Below are 21,621 nucleotides of genomic sequence, written 5' to 3' on the forward strand. Positions count from 1 at the left end.
CTCTGTGGTTTTTCTTGCACTTTGAACTGCACTCATCTGTGCTGTATGAAGGTGAGATCATATAAATTTTGTTTGATTGAAACAATGAATAAATGGTTGCTGACCATTTTGTGAAGCTAAATTGTAGTATTTCCATTACTTTTGTGTGTGTGTTTTGCACGTTTTATTCCATTTACTGGAAATATTTTTCTGACTTCCTATCTTTCACCATTTCAGGGACTAACTTTATTGTTTCACCTGTAAGCACCAACAACAAATCTTTACATATGTAATAAGTTTTATGAATGAAAATGAGCCTGGTACAATTCAACGTCATTCGACAGTGAAAGCGGCCTCTGTTTCTTCCCTTCCCAGTCCGTAGAAAGAGAGCGACTGAACCAAATTCAAAGGATTGTTTGTTTTTTTGTCCTCCAGGTTTGATTTCCTGACTTTGCAATGAAGTCAGTGTTGTGTGGGGATACACAATGAATGACAAAGGCACTATTTTGTTACTGATTGTTCATTTAAAGATAGAAGATTAAAGACCCTTTTCATTCTTTCATCTTCTTGTTTCTATCATTTCATCAACCTCAGCAGGTACATCATATAAACAATAAAATCACATCCAAAAATTGATGTGTCTTTGGGTTTATTTTATTTTCAGTAACTACAAGAGAAACTAGACTGATGACAACACAATTACAACATATCTAGAAGGGAGCAACATGAGTAGAGATGTGGAAGACAGACTGACTCCCACCAGCTTATATAGAGGACTGAGGCGGTCACTACAGGTGAGCTGAATCTTTGTGACGACCCGACTCCACCCTGCAGGCTCCTGCAGAGAGAAGCTGGCAAGCTCTCCACTGAAAACTGCACTGGTGCAACTCAATTCTCTTAATTGCATCCTTACTTGCGTCTTTTCCTTCGCATGTGTGGCTCTCTGCGTTATATTGTTGTGTGACAGTGATGAGCAACAAAGACAGAAACGTGACACATTTCACAGAGAAGAAAGAACTTTAATTAAATATAGTGAGAGTCAAAAAGTTATTTTACACTTCAAAGTTTAAAATGAAAAAAAAAAATCACCTTTACAGTAGTTTCCTCTGTACTCTTCCCCTCCACACTGATACTGCTGATAATGTGTGTATGAATGATGACCACCACTGTGAGCCTGAACGCAGACAAGCCACAATAAATGTTGTTGGACAAGTGCTTCGGATCATATTCCTTTTATCCAAATCCTCTATTTACTCCTTCCTGTACAGGTATTTATATATGTACTATAAAAAAACATCCCTTAGCTTTAAAACATCACATTTTTCTTTCAGAGAAAAAATGATGACACACATTCAGACACACACACAAACACACACTTGCAGGCACTCTCACATGTAGACACAAACAGAAGAGTGGTCTCCAGACCCATGTTTGAGATAAAATAAATAGGTGGCTCATTTTTTTAAAGGAGAAGTGGGGGAAAAGGGAAAAAAGAGGGCAAACATACTGAGTATTAAAAGCACAATCAAAACAGGGTGGGGGGGGAAGTGAGAGACGACAGTAAACTAGACTGAAGCAGGAGAAGTGGCTGCAGGAGAAAGGAGAGGATTTTTCTTTCATTTCTTTCAGCCTTCATTACGCAACTCTGTTCCATCTTAAAATCCATCACATGGAGGACAAACACAGATAATCATAATGGCATATTTATGAACTCTATACCTAGATAATGCAACAAAATTATGCAAATTTTAACAGCAATCAACAATCCGACGGTCAACAACATTGTGACAAAACGAAAAACATCCTCCTGCTTCCTTGACCTCCAAACGATAAAAAAAAAATGGCTTATTTTAGTTTGATTGAAATTAGCAGTGGAAGTATGGCTTTTAATAAGCAGACACTATAATACAAAAACAAATACGATGTCTTAATAACATTCAAATCCTTAGACATGAGAGACAAAGCAAATGAGGATCACATATGAACATCTTCAAGGGTCAAATTCTTGATAACTAATTGTTCATCCCAGGTTTAGATTACTGCTTTAATGACAGACCTGCAGTCCTATTGGCTGAGGCTACAGCCTGCTGGCTTTCACTCATGTAGTGGAAAATTTAGAAATTAAAGGATTTTTAATATTTTCCAGTTACATCCGAGCTGCTGCAGGTCCAGATCCCCTGAGGCAGGATCTACAAATGATTCCTGTTCATCAAATAGGAGAAATTTACTGTAGCAGCACCCGATGCTTGTTAAAATCCAAATTCACTTTCAAATAATTTCTGTTTGTGGCAAATGCCATCACCATGAATGCCAAACGAACGATGAAGGTGTATTTGTGAACATAACCGGCTGCAGGTGTGACAATGATGCTTTGAGTGAGATGATAGTTGTACATAGACTGGCATTCTTACACAGTTTCTGACAGATGACACGAAAAGACAAAACAAATAGAAAATGTGGCATAAGACTGTTCAGGCATTAATGTGTCAAAAAAGGGCTTTGGCAAAATAAACATCATCATAAATGAATTAAGACTGTTGAGCCACACACGCTGAGAAGTAAGCTCAGACTGAAGGGAACAATGACTTTCATAGCAAACCATCAGCTAATTTTCTACTTCTTGCACACCGGGCATTTAAGACATGTTGCTGGCTAATTGTCCTGCGCTGCAAAAAAAATGTCTTATTGTATTGACATTAAAATTCATGCTTTATCAGTACCACTTAAGAAAACTGTTCAAAATGTGCTGCAAATATGGTGAAATGGAAAATGTCTTTTTGAATACAGCTGCACTGTAAAATGTGAACTGAGCTCAAAGTGGCACAACATTTGTGTGACAAGTGAGATTTTAAGACTTAGTTGATAATTCAATGACTTGACAGTTTCTTTGCAGCGCAGCATTTAAGACACACCATTTGATAATTTCCTCTCTCAAGTTGTCAATCACACCAGATAAGTGGGCGGGTAACAAAAGAAACACTTTCTGATTGGCTGGCTGATCACAGTACAAACATTCTTTAACAACACAGCAAACCAAAAGAAAAACAACACGGAAATAAGGATTCATTTATTAAGACAAAAATTTGAGAAGGCAACTCTCACACAACAAAATCAAAGTCAAAATGGCAGCAGTCTTTAAGACGTTCCCCTTCTTCTAGAGGCTGCTGTGGCTGTGTCCGACTTCATAATAGATCATGTGGTGACAGGGCTGATAGATGGACTCGGTGGCAGAGTTGTCGGGTCAAATCCTCAACGGTGGAGCGGCTGTAAGCACCCAGTAATCACACACTCCTCTGTGTGTTGTAGGAGCTGCACTTATTTATGGCCTTTTTTTACAGTTGGCTCTTTACATCTATCCTGAATTAGCGCTGCAGAAGGTCTGATTTCTCCCGTGAATCTTGCAGGTTGGGAATAGATTTGTCTCGATTTGTTGAATGATTTTTCTTTCTCTCTTGGCTGAAAATCAGATTTTCTGTTTCTAGACAATGTAAAAAGCTGAAGCAGGAGGGCCAGATCGTAAACACTGGGATCTCTTGAATGGTTGAACTCGTTCGCAGGCGGGACGCATCAGAAACCTTCAGCTGATCAATGAAATGCAGAGGAAGATGAGTGTTTGTGCTGAAAGAGCGACGGTAGTGTGGATTTGGCAAAGAGAATTGGAAGTGTGTGTGTCTGGTTTGGCTTGTCTACTAGGTTTGAACATGTATGAATCCGGCAGCCTCTTCGTCATCATCGTTTTACTTATCATCATCATCACCATCATCATCTTCTGGTATTCTTCACATTATCATCACATCCCTTCATTAATAACCAAACTTCATAAATAGAAAATCCCTCATGTGAGATACAGTTAGAGGATGATTATCACACGTTAACTGTTGCACCAAAAGAAAAGCAAATCAATAATCACTCAAGGGAAGAAGTGGATTCTCTCCAAAATAAATACACTTCCTGTGTCCATAGAGAGATGTAATGTAGGCGTGGCCGTTTTCCTATAAAAGCATCAAGGTGTACAAAGTCTAAACAACTTATTTCCTTGCAAACAGTTTGTGTTTTTTTGTTTTTCGTCTGTTTTCTTGCAGTTGTCCTTGTGTTAGAAAGGGCCTGAGTTGGGTTTGTTCCTTCAGATCAGGACAGCTGCTTCCATCCTTGACCGGAGTCTGACGTGCACCGAAATCCTTCGCCAGGATGGGCGCGAGTGTGCTTGATTCAGCTCGCACACAGTCTCACACACACACACACACACAGATGCACTCACACCTTTACATGGGTGGGACGATCATTCCTGGGATTGCTGTTGGGTGGAAAAAGAAACAGAGGGAGAGGGAAAAAAAGAGGAAAAACTTTTAAAACATAGCCAAATATTTCCATCGTCATAAAAAATTCCCTCGTAAATACATCAATATGTTTTTCCATCTGTGCAGCTGTGTGACTGCAGCGACATTTAAAACATCAATACATGAATAAATCAGTAGAACAGAGCGGGGACACGTCATCTGAGTTGGCTCTTAGCGATGCCGCTCACACAAACACACACATTTAATTCTGCGCGGGAACAGTTGGCGTATTTTACTGTATGTTTGTGTGTGTGCCTGACAGATTGCATCATGGTGTGTGTTGTATTTAAACCCAAGGGATGGGTGTCAACATGTGAGAGGCAGGGCCCAGCCCAAAGTAACACACACACACACACACACACACACACACACACACACACACACACACTCACACACGTACACAGCAGCCTGCAGAAATGATAAAACTTTAGTTTATATGTTAACGGTGAGTGAAAACTTTAAAGAGAAATGAATTAATTTTTAGCACCAGCATGACAAAACTCTACAAGATGTATTGTTTCAGTCGAGGCTCCATTTTTCCCTCTTTGTCTTTTGTCTCAGCTACTTAGAAGCACACACACAGGCACGCATGCGCGCCATAGGGCAGGTATACTGACAGTATAAACTGTCAAGAGAGTCGAACAGCTGTCATTGTTGATCGCTCCCTGGTAAGCTGCCAGTGTGTGATCACTGAGTGTGTGTGACAGAGGAAAGTGTGTGTGTGTATAGCTGTAAGTGGGGTGTGTTTATTTCAGCTGTGCTTTGAGACTGAGCTTTGAGTTCCCACACCCCCGCACATGCTCTCTCCACACACACACACGCACGTGCACACGCGCAGGCATGCACGCACACACACACACACACACACACACACACAGATAGAAAAGCAAGCCAAATGCACACACAGCTAAACAAAGCCAGTGATGTTGAGAAAAAAAAAAAAATTCTGAGACAAATGTCTTTTTTCTTGTCTTTGTAAATATCTAACTTCCTGTCTTTTTCTCCAACCAATAGGAAGGTAGGGAGGAGTTACCAAGCAACAGAATGGCTGTGGGGAGGATGGAGAGGTAGTGATGAGAGAGGGGGAAGACAGAGGTAAAAATACAGACAAGGAAGGTATAACATGATAGGAGAAGTTGGGTCAAAAAATCAGGAAAGTGTGTGAAAGGTTGTTCAGAAACAGAAGTACAGGATGTGAAACCTGACAGATAATTATCACTTAACTGAAATTGTTAAGTTTAGCTAAAGTTGCAAATGCAGTTAGTCAGCAGAGTTGAAGGAAGAGATAGTTTAGGGACATACTTCAGGTGAAGGCCAGGCCTTGTAGAGAGCTGGCTGTTGAATACTTGCTAGAGTCCACAAATGTTTGATCTGGTAGAGAGAGGCAGAGACGAAGAGAGAGACAGAGTGAAGGAGGGAGATGGGAGAGAAATGAAAAGGAATGGAGAAAGGTCAGAGGTGTAAAATGAGGATAGGTTAAAAGTCAAGACAAAAGACAGGAGAGAGGAGAGAGAATGAAAAAAAAACTGTTAATCCAAAAGGTGAGGCAGTACAAAATTGTTAATTTAATCTAGTTTACATTTTCCTAACACATTATTCATTAATAACTGCCTTACAAAAATGATTGTCAGTCTGAATGAACACATGACCCTTTCACATTGTACTGAAAAATGTAACTGAGAGCTTCAATATTCTCATCTGTGTGTCAAATGACAACAACGAACAATGAAAACAACACTTAAACGGTGCAGTTTTGTCAGTTGACGGTGACCTAATAATGTCGAAATTGCACCAGAGAAGCAGCGTCTGCTGGGGAAGTCCTGCTCAGCGGCGTCCTCTGACTGGCTGCAGTCATGGTAAATTACCTTGGAGCCCGTTGCCGTTGGCGCTGGTACAGGAGGGCGGAGGGGAGGAGGAGGGCCTGACCACTGGAGCGAAGGCGGACTTCTGCTTAACGGCCGCCGACACCATATTGGCCGGAGAGAAGGAGAAGACGCCAGAGGAGGAGGAGCAGTTGGAGGGGAGAGAGGTGGAGGAGGCCATAGTGGGACTGGATGGGACAACTGGGGAAGAAAGGAGTACGGAGAAAGAGGGAGGGAGAGAGGTGAAATGAAGAAGAAGGAAGGACAAAGGGTGGGAAAGAGACAGATTATGGTTTGTTCATTAACCATGACACTCCAATTTATCGTGTCATCATTACATTAGACAGATGCCCATTGTTTAGGAATGAGATGGGTTCCACTTAAGTATACTCTTCTGAAGTCAGTCTTCATTGCATGTTCATTTTCCGTCATCATCATCAGTGAGAAAAATACCAGCAAACAAAATCTCACATCTCTCTGAATCCCTCTCTCCCTCTCTCCCACTCTTTGTCTCTCTCTCTCTCCCTCTCTCTCCCTCCCTCTCTCTCTCTCTCGCTGCTAAATGGAAACGGGATGCAATTAACCAACAGAGGGAAAAGAGGTGTGGCTGTCAGATGAAAGGCCACAAGGGATGCAGGGAGGAGATGGAGGGAGGACAAAATGGAGCTGTGGGTTGGTGATTGTTTTTGAAGACACGGAGATAGAAAGCCCCAGGGGGGCACACACAAGATCTGAGACTTTCACTTTCCGTCCACACATATGAGTAGGTAAGCCACATTTGCATGCATGTATGCAGCGTAGAGCACCTGTGATTAAACTGGTAGACATGTAACTGCGTTTTGACGTAGCTTGGTGGCAGCTTCGTTAATTTAAAACGGTCATGTGTTTAATGAGAGTAGAGGAAGATGTTTTTGTACAAAGCAGCTAAAATGACTCTATAATAAGCACCTTCAGCACAGTTTGGTTCAAGTCCTTCCTGAGCAAAGTAGCTGATAGCTTGCAAAATGGTTATATCACCCCGGGTGTAGTGTGTGTGTGTGTGTGTGTGTGTGTGTGTGTGTGTGTGTACTCGTGTTTGTGGAGTACATGTTCACATGCACACTCACTAGCATAAGGCGAGTTGGCTGCAGAGCCGTTGAGGAAAGTGGGCGAGCCTCCCAAGTTGGTCATGCCGGTGTTGTTCGCGTAGCCGTTCATGGTGCTGGTGACTGAGGTGTAACCTGTCTGCTGAGGCGTGGAGCTGGGCACGTAACCGTGAGGTGACACACTACTGCTGCTGCGCACGAAACCTGCAGGAAGCGAGGTGGACACTTTTTTTTTCTTTCTAAGAGAAAACAAGGGTATTTTGTGATATATATTTGATGACAAACTCACTGCCATTGAAATTAACCTACACTATGATGACAAACTCTCTCTTACCCTGATTGGCCTGTGTGGGCTCGGAGACGTTGACGGACAGTTGCCCAGTGAAGGAGTTGACCCCCATCATGCCGCTGTGGGTGGAGCCGGAGAGCTGGGTGTGTCCACGTGGAACGCTGTAAAGAGCTTCTGCGATGTCCGCCGCACGCTTCAGGATGATCTCCTACAGGAAGAGGAAAGCACAAGAGTGATTACCCTAAAAATGACAGCAAAAATAACAATTTATCACTTCTCATGTGGATGTTTGTGTGTGTGTGTGTCCTTACCTGGTTATTATGGGGCAAACCATAGAGGGCTTCTACCAGGTCGGCCGCTCTCTTCAAAATAACCTCCTGGGAAAAAGTGAGAGAAAAATAAAGCTTGATTTGCTTCAGTTTGTATGCAGTAAATACATGGCATGTAGCATTCTTGGATTTTTTTTTCTTCTTGGTGATCATAAGTCTGAAAAAAACATCTAAATGAAAATTCACCCATACGTTAGACTGAGGTTTTAAATGTCTGTGAAAAGATGCACAATTTGCACAACAATTACTCATAAAAGTTATTTAAAACTCCTTCCCCTCAAAACCATCAACCGACATCCATTTCGCCATCTATTCAAGATAAACAAATTGCTCTTCACTCCTTTTAAAGGCAGATTATCTGCTGTCAAGTCAAGTGCTTTTATGCGTCTCTTTTCTGTGTCTAAATGACATTTTAAAGTGACAAGTATTTAAAATATACTCTACAGTAAATCTAAAGTGCTCTGCAGGTTCTTCTGCTGCTCAGATCTGACCACGATGATCCAGTGTGAGCAGTTCTCTTCCTTTCCCCCATATTAATGATCATTTATATGATCTTAAATTCTCTAAACAGTGTTTGTGAAGGTGAACAAGGATGAGACAAGATGGATTTGGCGATGAGTTCTCTCATTTCTATTCACATTTTAATCTCTGGTGATGTGATGAAGATGTTATTAATTATTGATACATCTGATATGTCAGTGTCCTCCTCCTCTTCTGCTTCCATTTTCACCTTCTCCTCCATCATTTCATTCTTCTTTCACTGGGAATTATCTCTCTTACTTCTCCCACCCACCAAACCCTTTACAATTTTCTCCTTTTCTCAGTCTCGTTATTGTTTCTCTTTTCTTCCTCACTCACCCACCCTCTCAGCGTCTCCCTCTTCCTCTCTCGGCTCCCACCCCGGGGTCTAAGGTGTCTTGTTTAACAGTTAATGTGTTGTCGTTTTCACAGCGTGAGGCCGCCCGGCGACAGAGAGAAAATTACTCTGTGCTTCACAGTATTAACCTGCACTGTGTGACACACACTCACACACACACACACACGCACTTATGGTTGGCTTGCATGTGTGCTCTCCTGTGAGTTTGTGACTGGTGGAACATATTGCCTCTCCATCAGTGTGTGTGTGAGTGTGTGTGCGTGTGTGTGAGAGAGAGAGAGAGAGAGAGAGAGAGGATGTGCGAGGTCACAGAGCCAGTCAGCAGTTTTAGTGTGCCTGTCCATGGTGCTAAATTCAATCTTTTACACATTATTATGGCCAGGCTGTCTCTCTGTTAACCTCTCATTATTAGACTGTTGAGCTGAACAGCTTACACACACTGACATGCACACATATACAGTGTCATACACACACACACTCACTCACTCACTCACTCACAGAAATCTGATCCTGAATTTCGAGCGGTTCCAGTAAGGCAGTAGCTGATAAACGGGAAGGAAAGATGATCCGCTGGTAACATCATCATTATCAGGTCTGCAGGCTTATGCATCTACATCACTCAAAGCCTCTGACTGCTGGGATCAATGCACTTTGAATACTTTGCTTGTTTACGCCTTTTCATATTTAGATACACAGCTACTCGCATCGCCTAATTAATCTCTCCCAGGTTGCATCTGTAAATAAGAAAGCATTGTTCGTCAGATTACTTCCTGCTCAGTACAAATGAATAATGCTTCCAGCTGCATAGTGGTGATATGAATGAGAATGAAAGTGTTGTTGTTGATCTTGTGGGCTTCATTCGTGTTTCAAAACTGATTAAAAAGTCTAAAATCATCCGACTTTAACACCCTGAGGGACTAAACTTTTGTCAATAGGATTGCCCACAGCTACGATGAAAATACATTTAATTGTAGCACAAAAATTAAAGTAGTTTTTGTGGGTTTTTTTGTGAAATTGGGGATCAATTACATGTTTCAGGTGGTGCCAAGACACTGCAGAAATGTGTGCCTGTTTTTTTTACTCAATGATTTGCATGACAAAAGACGTCTAGATTAAAACTGCGATTAATTAGGTTGAAATTTGAGTGTGTTTTCACATCTAATTTACATGTGACTGCTGGTTCAACAACATTTAAGGGCTACATTTCAGTGTCAGCAGGTCCCAAATACACATTAAAATACAGTTATTGAAAAGAACATGTGTACAGTTCATTTACAGTTCATACTTAGATGTCTAAAATACTTTACAGCCAGGTTTTGTCCAGGGAGCGAGGTTCATTCTTGACCTTTGAAAAATCAGTTTGACAAAATAATCCTAATTTAAAGTCTATTTACTTACTTTTTCAGGAATTTCAGGAACCTTATACCACTTCATCAGCAAATTAAATTTTATGAAATTTAACCCACTTTTGAGCTAAATGTTAGAGTGTTGTTTTTTTGGCATGTAAATCACCAAATCAGTGCTTGACCCTGTCCTTCATGTTTCTGTCCATCAGCTGCTCCCTGGGTCTACAGTTGGTACTGATGAATCATGACACTAGAGTGACAGAAACCAACTCTGAAATTTTTCTTTTTTTAATCACACATTGCTGCCATTTTCTTTGATTCCTGTAAGTGCTACAATAAAGCCTGATTGTAAAGCTTTAATCTCCAGCATTTGCCTCGATTCATGTGATCACCCTACATTGTCAAATATTTATGGAATATACGCCTGACAAGCACTCGTCTGTCATTTCATTGTCATGTCTTGTCAGTCTTTGAAAATAACGTTAAATATACGAGCCCTTGACTTTATTTAGCTCGACGTCAAGACTTTTTAAACACTAAATCTATTCTTGTCTGTCTCAGGTAGATATGTAAACAGACTGGTCGACTGACAGACAGAAGATGAGTGAAAGAAAAGACAGATGTCTGTTGGCTCAGAGACAGAATAACAGGAGGTGTCTAGCTGCTTTTACTGTCTGAGTTATGACCAGCCCTAATGTGATAACCGTACATCACACACACACACACACACACACACACGTTGTACGCATTAGGACAAAGAAATGCTGAGCTTAGTATCTGTGGGGTCAGATGTGTGTGTGACGTGCGTGTGCCGGGCCAGCACAGACATAACACACACATGACTTATTCCTCCCTAATGCTGATACATTAGCCGTTTGATCCGCTTCTAATGTCCCATTAGGGATGCCGTACATGCAGGGTCACACCTTGCACAGAGATGATGTCATACTTCTTACATGTAGGCTCAGAGAGATGTGGGCACAATCACACATGCACACATATAAGTATTGACATGTCTGCACACACACACACACGGGCGCACACACACACACACACACACACACACTTCATCGCTTCTCATCAGCGATGTGAAAACAACGACAGGTGAATTTAAGTGCACATGAATGAGTGGCACAGATATATATTGAGTAGAAAGAGAGAGAGTTTCATGGTTTCTGCGTGTTCATGCATCACCAGGATTACTCATATTGGTGATGCTGGTGACATGACCTCAGCACGACGTATGACATCATTAAAATGAGTCGCACAGAGATGTGAGCTGAGTGAGTCACCAGAGAAATTGAAAATGAACATAAAAACAGGTGAGCGGAAACACACATATACTCACATACTGACACACGAGTGTCATCTGTGCAAACACATCAACTTTTATTTACTAAGAAGAAAATTCACTCCAAAACCTAAACAGTTGTTGTCTTTTAGTGCTGTTTTTCCACCTTTTTTCTGCACTGTGTTGAAGCGTCTACAAGCCAAGAGAGGTAACAGATTTTTGTGCATCTAAAGAGGCATTTGTGCTTCTAAGTTATTGGTCAATTGCCAGCATAGGTGATTAGCAGTCGATTAGAGTGTAACCCTAACACTACAGAAAAGCCCAAGACCACTACATGTAACTTGAGTGTTTTCACAGTGCAAATGTTTGTCACTGTGTACAGTAGCTGTATGTGCACACATATGGATGGATGCTGAAGAGATCATGGTGACACAAACTGGCAGCTGAACACTAGTGTGTGTGTGTGTGTGTGTGGCCAGCAAAATCCCCTCAATGTTCACTGAACAATTATAGAATCGGCTGTCCACTGGTAATCCTCTCATACACTCCACTGCCCTGTCTGTCTGTCTGTCTGTCTGTCTTTCTGCTTTCTTCATAGTGCCTGTAACAAACTCTTATAACTTCAATAAAAGGGCTGATCGATACTCGCAACGAGGAGGCAGGGGTGTGTGTGTGGCGCCAACCATCACCCACCCATATCAATAGGCTCTCACACACTCACACACACACACACACACACACACACACACACGCACACACACACACACACACACACACACACACACACACACACACACACACACACACACACCATAACTTCCTCACATGCATACAGTATCCAAATAAACACAAATAAGAGACATACATAAACAGTCTCTCTCTCTTTCAGACACACACACAAGCACACACAGATAAAAATGCACTTGCACACACAAACACACAGTGACTGCTGGTGGGCAGCAGTAATAAAGTCTCAGGGTTCAATCGACTACATGGCTACACCTTGATGAATTACTCTGGAATGCACACACACACACACACACACACACACACACACACACACACACACACACACACACACACACACACACACACACACACACACACACACACACACACACACACACACACACACACACACACACACACACACACACACACACACACACACACACACATTCCAGCATGTCCCTTATTCTAAACAGAGAGCATCAACAGTACGACACAGCAGCAAAATGAATGTGAACCAGTTACAACTCAAGGTTGTTTATTTAGAAAAGGTCTCAGTTTTAAAGGTGATCAGTTGCAGTGAAAAACTGGAATTACTAGATATTGCTTATCATTAATTGGCTGTCTATTTCAAAGATAATCTGAGCTTCTCAAAAGTTGAACTATTTTATTCTCTTTTTAAACAAAATCTGAATTTTGATATTTCAGCTCTTGTGCTCCCGGAAGAACGTGGTTTTGTTTGGCACCCATTCACCTCTCTATCGTCTGTTGGTTGGATCTGATACCAAATCAATGCATCCAGCTGCTCTGGTGTCATTTTCAGCAGCTTTGTTATTTTCATTGTAGTTTTGCCTGGAAACATCTCAAGTGACATCATGTTGCTTATAATAAGCTTGAACGCTTATCCATGGGAAGAAGAAAAAATATTACCAAGTAAAACGTGCCTAAAAAAGTGCAGTGTTGGTGTTTAAGTGCTTCATGGTGGACTAGGACCAGAAATCATATAGTACAAGTACTCCTGACCAGCACAGCTAAAGCTCAGGTAAAGCAAGATTTTGCATTTTCTCACCTTAAAATTGCCAATATTGAAATGTTACACTAAATGTTAACTCTTGTGTGCAGAGTTAAAATGTCATATTGGATATTTTGGCTTCAGGAAAGTAGCCACCACTTCCTTTACCACACTCCCAGCATGCTTCATGGGAACAGCTCTAAATGTAGGTCTGTCCAATTAGATTGCTTGGATCAAATTATCCGTTGTATAAATAAATTTAACAGCAAGCTTTATTTTCTTGGTCCAGTTCAGAGAAAATGCAGCGAGGGAAAGGTGGAAGCATTACATATGAGTAAGGTGTGTGTCATGTTCTGTAAATTGCTCACAAATCACTGAGAGTGTGTGTTTGAGTGCACATACTATGTGTGTGTGTTTGTGCATGAAAAAGTGAGTCAGCCCTTTTCCTGCTCTGACTCAGTGACTAACACCACTTATGGTATCACACACTTTGGGATGCTAACATCATTTCCTGCCCTGTTCTTTCCTGCAGCGCTCATTGCAGTTATTGCTGTTCTGAAGTTGCTCTAAATACTGCAGGAATGGATATAGCAGCTAAAAGCTTTTAAAAGGTGAACTCTTCTCTTCTCTGGTTGACTTCATTCCTGACTCTTACAGCCTTTTCCATTATTTATGTTGTAGTTAGGTCAAGGCTTAAAAAACACCTTCTGAACCTGTCCGATGCCCCTTAAGAACAACTCCCTATCATGATAGCAGAATAGGAAGACACATACGTATAGTTCATCTCATGGAAAGTACACTGACTCTGTATGAATTTTTTTAGCTCACAATAAGTCTTTCAAATCGACTAATAGTAATTCCAACATTAATTACCATTAGTCTATTAATTGATTAGTCATTTGACAGAAAATAAACATCTATCAACTATTTTCAAAATCTAGTGATCATTTCAGCCATTTGTCAAACAAAGATGCCAAACATCTGATGTTTCCTGTCATTTCATTGTTCTAATAGTTCAGTAAATTGAGTATGTTTGTAGGTTAAAACAAGACATTGGATAACATCACCTTGGGTTCACGGAAACTAGGATGTGCAGCATAACTTTCTGGTGTTTTATAGTATAAAACTGTCAGATTAATAGGTTCTAAATAATTGAATACATTCATTAAGTGCAGCCCCAAAGCACTACTACTTCCTGCATTGGCACTGAATGCTGGCAATGGTCATAAACATTGAGCTGCGGACTCAGCCAGTATAGACATAATTTCTCAGTACTGGGCACAATCTGACCACACTCCACCAATTATCATAATCAATAACCACCTGTGACACTTCCTAAACATACCGTGAACACAAACACTAACCGTAAACCTTGTGACATTCTGTAATCATTCATCTTCGTCGTTAAAGTGAACCTGCAAACAATCTACTTTTTGAACCAAATATATCGCCATCAGTCACTGAATCCTCATTTGTCTTGTTGACTCAAGGTTTTAATACCAGCATTTAAACAATGAACTCAGTGGATGAAGAATAATAATGTGTCGTATGGTGTGAACAAGTGAAAGCAATAAACACTCATGACTAGAAATCCACAAACATTCGAGGTGTGAAGTTTTTTGGTGGGATATTGTTCCCACAGTGATAACGCACATTACACGCGATTGCTAACACATGTGCAGGAGCCAGGGTGTCGGCACGGACATCACGTCATCACCACATCATCACATCATGACTAACGCCCATTCTTTGATGATGTCACAACAAAGACAGCCAATCCTGGACCGGCTCCAGTTGGGATGGGCAGCCAATCAACAGCAGCTGTTTAAAAGGTTAACTGAGTAAGCTTCCACACACACACACACACTCACATATGCACTTTGAAAAGTTGCTCTGCATGTACAGATTAAGATGACAGGGTTTCAAAGCCGAGCTCATCGTTTGGTGCTAATTGTTTACATCTGCCGATCCTTTAAACACTCTGCCTGATCTCCAGCTGACTAACAAATAATCAGATATGACTCTCTGATCTGGAGAAGATTCAAACACTCACCCTGTAAACGGGGTTAAGTAGCTCACACACAGACACAGAGTTCATCAAGAGGTGAAAACACAACCCACAGGAGATTTGAAAACATATGCTGCTTAGAAATATGGAAATAATACATACAAAACAAACAAATAAAATGTAAACAAAAGATTATTTTGTTCTTAGTGTTTAGTGCGTGCATCTCTGCTTGCTTGTTCTTTGATAGTGGAGTGATTCAGTGCAGCTCAATGTAATTGGGAGGTTTCAGGTTTGATCTCTGTACAGTACCTGTCACTTTGAGGTGCCCCTAAGCAAGAGATAGAGCCTTGCTCATACTAGGTGACTGTCCTTTCAAAGCATTAGATAAATGAGCAAGAGGTGACTGTACAATAAACTTTTTCAGTACCTTTGGCAGCCTCTCGGGGTCCCCAGGGTGCCGAGGGATGACCTTCTGAAGCCTCTGGAAACCGTAGTCGATGGTTGGCTCATTCAGCGCTGAAGAAGACAAATACAAACAGAAAAAGGAAGAATTAGCAAAAAGAAAGAAGAATCTCCAGTTACGTCTTCCACGTTATCCAGACTTAAGTTGCTTAAAGATTTCATGAAACAAGCATTTTAGCTTAAATATCTAGAAAACAGTGCATTTTCAGTGGTGACCTGATGCTGCATTTCGGCGTAACTAAAACGACCATAATCAGTCATTGTAAACATTTGAACAATCTTGTTTTTCTGGCATAACCAAAAACTCCATAACTAGCAGCCAATGGTTTACAATTTTACTTTAGTTTTATTTTTTTCTGACCTTTGAGTGAGTAGAGTATTTTGCTGTGTCACTGGTAAGAATCTAATTGAGTTGTAAAGAAATAACACTGTAGTTCAGTAGCATTTAATGTGTGATACAGTATAGATATATTGTGATAACTTAGTATAATTATCATAAGCGATGAGTGACAACGAAACAACAAAGCATCATTTGGTTGGTAGCCTCCATAAAATGATGTAAATCTTTCCGCAACTTAAACATCCAGTAAGTGGTTTTTGGGCAGCAGAAACAAGCTGTAAACACAACAGTGACATAAAACCTCATATGGAAAACATGTTAGCAAACAATTGCATATCCAACAGATACGGAGGAACGTTATCACTTCTTTGGCGTCATAGTTATGTCCAACTGATAAAAGTAAGTCTAATATTTACTCTCTTTTACCTCTGTTTTGGCCTCCACCAACTCCTGAAAGAAATATCTGCCCCTGTAGATGCTAAATGCTTTATTTTGTTCATCAGCTAGTGGCTAACTTAGTCTGCCTGATGTGTGGTGCAAGACAGATAGCAGTATTTATAGTTTTTGTCCTGCGAACAGCTGCCTGCTGTGTCTGAAAACTATGTAGATGAGAGCTGTGAGAGTGAAACAGAACAGAAAAGGGGCACAAAAACCAAAACAATGAGCTGAAAGATGCTTTTAAGCTCCGTAGAGCTGAAAAGAACTGCTGACTCGACTGATGATTCTCTGTGAACTTGTCACTACAATTGACTTCTTTAATAAATAATCAAATGGCCCAACGGTAAGTTAAACATATTAATTAAAGCCATTTTAAGATTTCCACCATCCCATCACAAGGATGATGTGGCTGTTTTGCCACTCCCTCATTTTTACTGAAGGGGAAACATGTACAATCAAAACTTTCCATCAGCCTTCCTCTTCCTCTCTACTTTCACCATCCGCACTTTCTAGAAACTTTTTACACCCTTACCCTGTTATGCTGTAACTGGAGCCTGTTGATTTCTAGCAAATTCCCAATGGTATTATATATTGTAAAAATAGATACTGACCAATGAAACCTTTATGGGAAAAATGTCACTTCCTTCACTCTTATCAAAAATCTAAATATGGAGATTTTCCTTAGAAGATTATAGCTTATATGTCTAGACACATCTTTGATGCAAAAAAACCCCTAAACATTAATATTATAACGACACACTATCAACCACAGATACTGAGAGCTTCCTCCACTTCGCCCTCTGTACTGCCTTAATCAGTTTCAGCTGGTTTACGTCTGAGTCAATTATCCTGTTTTATAGCTTCAGTATGAGTGTTTCAAAAAGAACGTGGTAGCAGATAGCAGGTGTTAAAATGTTACACACTGCGCCTTTAATGCTCTGGTGTTCAACCTGAGCCTGCACACATGATAAACAGACTCAGTATCACAACATCTGTGCCAATCAGTGGGAGGGATCTGAGTGGTGAGGAGAGAGGATGACATCCCATTTTGTGACATTTTGTTCCCAAGCACCACGCTGGTATGAAGTAGGTTTTTCTTTTTTTGTAAAACTGGGTTGGAAAATAATGAACCTGTTCTGCATGATCTGTAAGAGCCAACAGAAGCCTGCAGGTTAGAGAGGGGGGCTTGTGACTGTAAGGTCGGCAGTTCAAAATCTGGCTGGGAAATCTGTAACTGAGGAAAGCACATCTTTCCACAACTACTGGGAGATTTTCTCTGGATCTTCTCCAGTGAAGCTGCTCAAATTGATCTGTGAGCCTGCCAGTATGAAAATGTGTACATTTTGTTTTTTCTTTAAAATGTAAAGATATGGTTTTATTTGTCCAGTTTTTGAGATATCTATCTGCAAAAATGCGGCTGACACACCAATTTAAAAAATGGAGGTGAATTTTACTTGTGCTGTTTAAAGCAATAAAAAATTACATTTAACATATTCAGCATTATGAAATTCTGACTCAACTTGTAAAATCCTGATCCTGATCCAGATTCAGTTAAACTAAATACCATGACAGGTTAATGAGGAAATAGTTTGGGAGAAATTACCCTTTAAACAATTTCAAACTCTGCTGTTCTACTGTTAGGATCAGTGGTAGCAGTGGTGCACACTGTTTAATGCTACATGCACATGTGAAGAGAAAGAGACTTGATGGAGTAACTAATGCATCTGTATGATAATAACACTGCAGGCATCGTCTAAAACGCTTCATGTTCACTTTAATGTCACAATTACATTCTTCTACAGTCTTTATCCAATCAATATGTCAATCAAGTCGAGCTCTGAAAGCTGTGTCAGTCAGGATGATGGTTTAAAATATTGTGTGTGTGTCTGCATGTGTATTTCTGTGTTTATTCATCTGTACTAAGCATGTGTCCTCACCCCACTGCTGAGGCTCACATGCTAAAGTTACGGCGTGTGTGTGTGCACGCGTGCATGTGCGTGTGTAGGTGTGTGTGTTTGTGTGTGCACGCGCGCATGTGTGTGTGTTTGTGTGTGAAGTGTGCAGCTGGAGTGATATTTGGTACTTTCCACATCCAGCACTGATAAATTACTTGCAGCTGAATGTCTCATGTGTTGTTTGCTATTTTCTTTTAGCATGTATGCCTGAGTATGTGTGTGCTTGTGTGTGTGTGTGTGTGTGTGTGTGCTTGTGTGTGTGTGTATGTGTGTGCGTGTGTGTGTGTGCTTGTGTGCTTGTATGTGTGTGTGTGTGTGCTTGTGTATGTGTGTATGTGTGTGCTTGTGTGTGTGTGTGTGTGTGTGTGTGTGTGTGTGTGCGTGTGTGTGTGTGTGGGTGTGTGTGTGTGTGTGTGTGCATATGTGTGTGTGTGGGTGGGTGTGTGGGTGTGTGGGTGTATGTTTTAGATGTATGTCTGTTTTATTATCACATCACACCCAAGTTTCTGGTTTCTGTTATGTCCTAAACGACTCAATTTGTTAGCAACATAACTTCATAAATTGTAAGCTGTAAAAATACCAGATGTCAAACTGTCATGAACAATACTTCCAAGTAAAACTTGTTTTTTTTTTAAGATTCTGGATTAATTCTGATTTAGTGATTTATATATCATAATTACATCAACATGTTTGGACAGAACAGAAAGTGAAGCAAGGGATAGTTGAAAGTTCAGGTGAGAGGAGAGAAGTAGTGAGGTGAGAAAAAGGAGGAAGGGAAAAGAGAAAAGATGTGTTAAACCATCCAAAAAAAGAAAGGAAAAAAAAAACTGTGCTCAGTTCTGGTTGAGAAAAACAAAACTACAAAAACAGCTGCCTAACAGTCGGTGGGATATCAACTGTCAGAATTAACTGCCAGTGTCAGATCCACTCTGTCTATACATCTCTGGAGACGTTTAAACAATGCCAACTTTAATGAAACACACACCCACACACACACAATGTACATAACAGGATGACTTAGAGTGGTTTCGATGCCATGGGCCTAAAGTGGCTCCAACCGACTCTTTATTAATAGAACAATATGTTCCTTAAATCATTGGATGGTGAGTGAATGCTTGTGTGTGTTTATGGCTCTGAGTGGGTCTCTGCGTATGTGTGTGCTAATGTGTGGAGTGTGAGTCTGTGTGTGTACTTTGAACCCGAAAGGTCAGGTTTCTCCAACGATTTCTTGGCTTTTTTTTCTGCACAGAAACAGAAATAGTATCAGTGTGCAAAAGTCGTCTAATTGATTACACATCAGCTGTAAAAGGCATCGGTAATACTAGCCAGAGTCCGTCCACAATAGAAACGCTGGTCACACTGACACCTACAAAGTCCAAGTACACATCTCCAACCTTCCCGATGGGTTTCATTGTTATGCCTGCTCAGATGGGAAAACAGAAGGGTAGAAAATGCTCAGTACTCCAAGAGGAAACCTTCCATCCAGAACAGAGTATATGATCATATGTATAAAGTAACATCTAAGCACAAATGCTCTGTTTAGTTTACGCACTGGGCGTTTCTCTCAGACAGGTATATATGTTTGACTCCTGCTCAGAAACTCCCAAAGAGGGTATCAATTACTCAAATATTCCTAAAGGACAAACAGGGTCTTGTTTCCCCAACAATAATACTGGCTGTGAAACGATTCTCATGGAAGTGTTGAGGGAAAGTTCATCTGAAGGCAAACAGTCCAAGTTAGACAAATCAGTGAGCATACCGATGAATTTTGTGGTAGAGGAGATGGAGAAAAGAGATCTCCTAATGACCACTACATCTGGTAACTCCTTCAATAAACAGACGGTCATGTGAGTATTGTTTTAAGACAGACAGAAAATGTGAACTTGTCCTTTAATGTCAGCTGTCCGCTGTGCTGAAGGGGATGGTGATATTTTACCTGTCTATAAACTCTGCTGTATATTAAAAATACATATAGGATTACAACTGTGAAAATCACTTGTGTAATTAATGTGTGCGTGCGTGTGCTTTAAATATTTAACACAGATTTTCTATCAAACATCACTTAGCAGAGAGCATCAGGGGTCAAAATCAAAGTATTGACTTATGAACTAAAATGATTCATAATTTATCAACTAATACTACTTGGGGCAGGTTGGGGAGCGACCGTGATCATGGTGACTGTGACAGGACAGCAGGAGACACGTTACTTCCACCAACATGCCACCATTGCTGTCATTTCTCTGCTCTACTCTGCTACTCTTTTGATTCTAATCCACAGTAAGGAGGCGTTTTAACTGAACCTTTTTTCAACCAGGACGACCCTCACAGAGATTTCTGTTTCCAAGAGAGGCAGCAACAACAGTGACTTTCAGACTAACAACATTAAGAAAAGACAAAATGTGTAACAACATCAGAATATCACTACTAGAGACCCTCGTGTTATGTCTTTGTGCAATGTATTTGCACTTGACAGGCACTAATTGACTAATTGACAGCTGCTTGTTTCCAAGTTGGGACATATGAACAACATATGTCGACATGTGATGAGTGAAGTGTCTGATATTAACACGTAGAGTAATATGCAGAGTCCTAAAAGCTTTAGCAGATGATCTGGCGACTTGAACCTGTTTTATCTCGACTTATTCCGCCACCCTGCTGCCCATGAAAGCATCTCTGCATGAATCCCTCCTGCTCTCCTTTACCTCCCCTCCTCTTCTGCTCCATCTCCTCCCCCCTCTTTCTTCACTACACCTTCTGCCACTTTCATCCATCCATTCCGCCATCACTCCACCTCCAGCCTCGCTCTTCCTCTCGGAGTCCAGAGCTGCCCGCAAATCAATACTCATAGAAGTTTCATGAGGGCAGACCCTTCGTCCACTCCTGTTTCGCAATAAAATGTGAACAGAGGACGGAGACAGAAGAAGAAAAGGAGAGGGGGAAGTGGCAAAGAGATGAAAAGGGGGGAGGTGTTGTTCTTGTTTAAGCTGTAGGGATTTCTTATTTGCTTTTATTATACAATGGTGACATATTTCCAGTCATCTTCTGGCAGCGTTTAAACTAAAGAGTGCATAGAGGAGAGAAAAAAGTGGCTACAGGGAAAAAAAGGGTGAAGCTGGGTGGGTGAAAGGACGCAGAGGGCTGATGTAGAAGAAGAAGAGGAAGAGGAGGAGGAGGAGAGGAGGTGTGGTGTGGTGAGATCGATTCCCTGGCCAGCCAGCAGTTCAATACCACTGAATTATTGCTTCATTCTTCCCCTTATGAGATGAGATCTCTTTCTCTAGC

At 40.9% G+C, this 21,621-nt stretch overlaps 1 protein-coding gene across 1 annotated transcript in view; it reads right to left on the bottom strand.

The window, feature by feature from the left end:
- Positions 1 to 986: 986 nt before the first annotated feature.
- LOC139212788 (transcription factor COE1-A-like) overlaps positions 987 to 21,621 on the bottom strand; it is an 82,895-nt gene continuing 62,260 nt past the window's right edge. The window contains exons 11-17 of the mRNA XM_070843320.1: positions 15,572 to 15,660; positions 7,864 to 7,929; positions 7,598 to 7,760; positions 7,285 to 7,467; positions 6,182 to 6,379; positions 5,619 to 5,687; positions 987 to 4,273 (exon numbers count right to left, since the gene is read on the bottom strand). Coding sequence (XP_070699421.1) covers positions 5,620 to 5,687; positions 6,182 to 6,379; positions 7,285 to 7,467; positions 7,598 to 7,760; positions 7,864 to 7,929; positions 15,572 to 15,660 — 767 coding nt within the window. The 3' untranslated portion in view covers positions 987 to 4,273; position 5,619. The remainder of the gene's footprint in view (positions 4,274 to 5,618; positions 5,688 to 6,181; positions 6,380 to 7,284; positions 7,468 to 7,597; positions 7,761 to 7,863; positions 7,930 to 15,571; positions 15,661 to 21,621) is intronic.

The sequence above is a fragment of the Pempheris klunzingeri genome, chromosome 14 (assembly GCF_042242105.1).
Source record: "Pempheris klunzingeri isolate RE-2024b chromosome 14, fPemKlu1.hap1, whole genome shotgun sequence".
In the NCBI taxonomy this organism is placed as follows: domain Eukaryota; kingdom Metazoa; phylum Chordata; class Actinopteri; order Acropomatiformes; family Pempheridae; genus Pempheris; species Pempheris klunzingeri.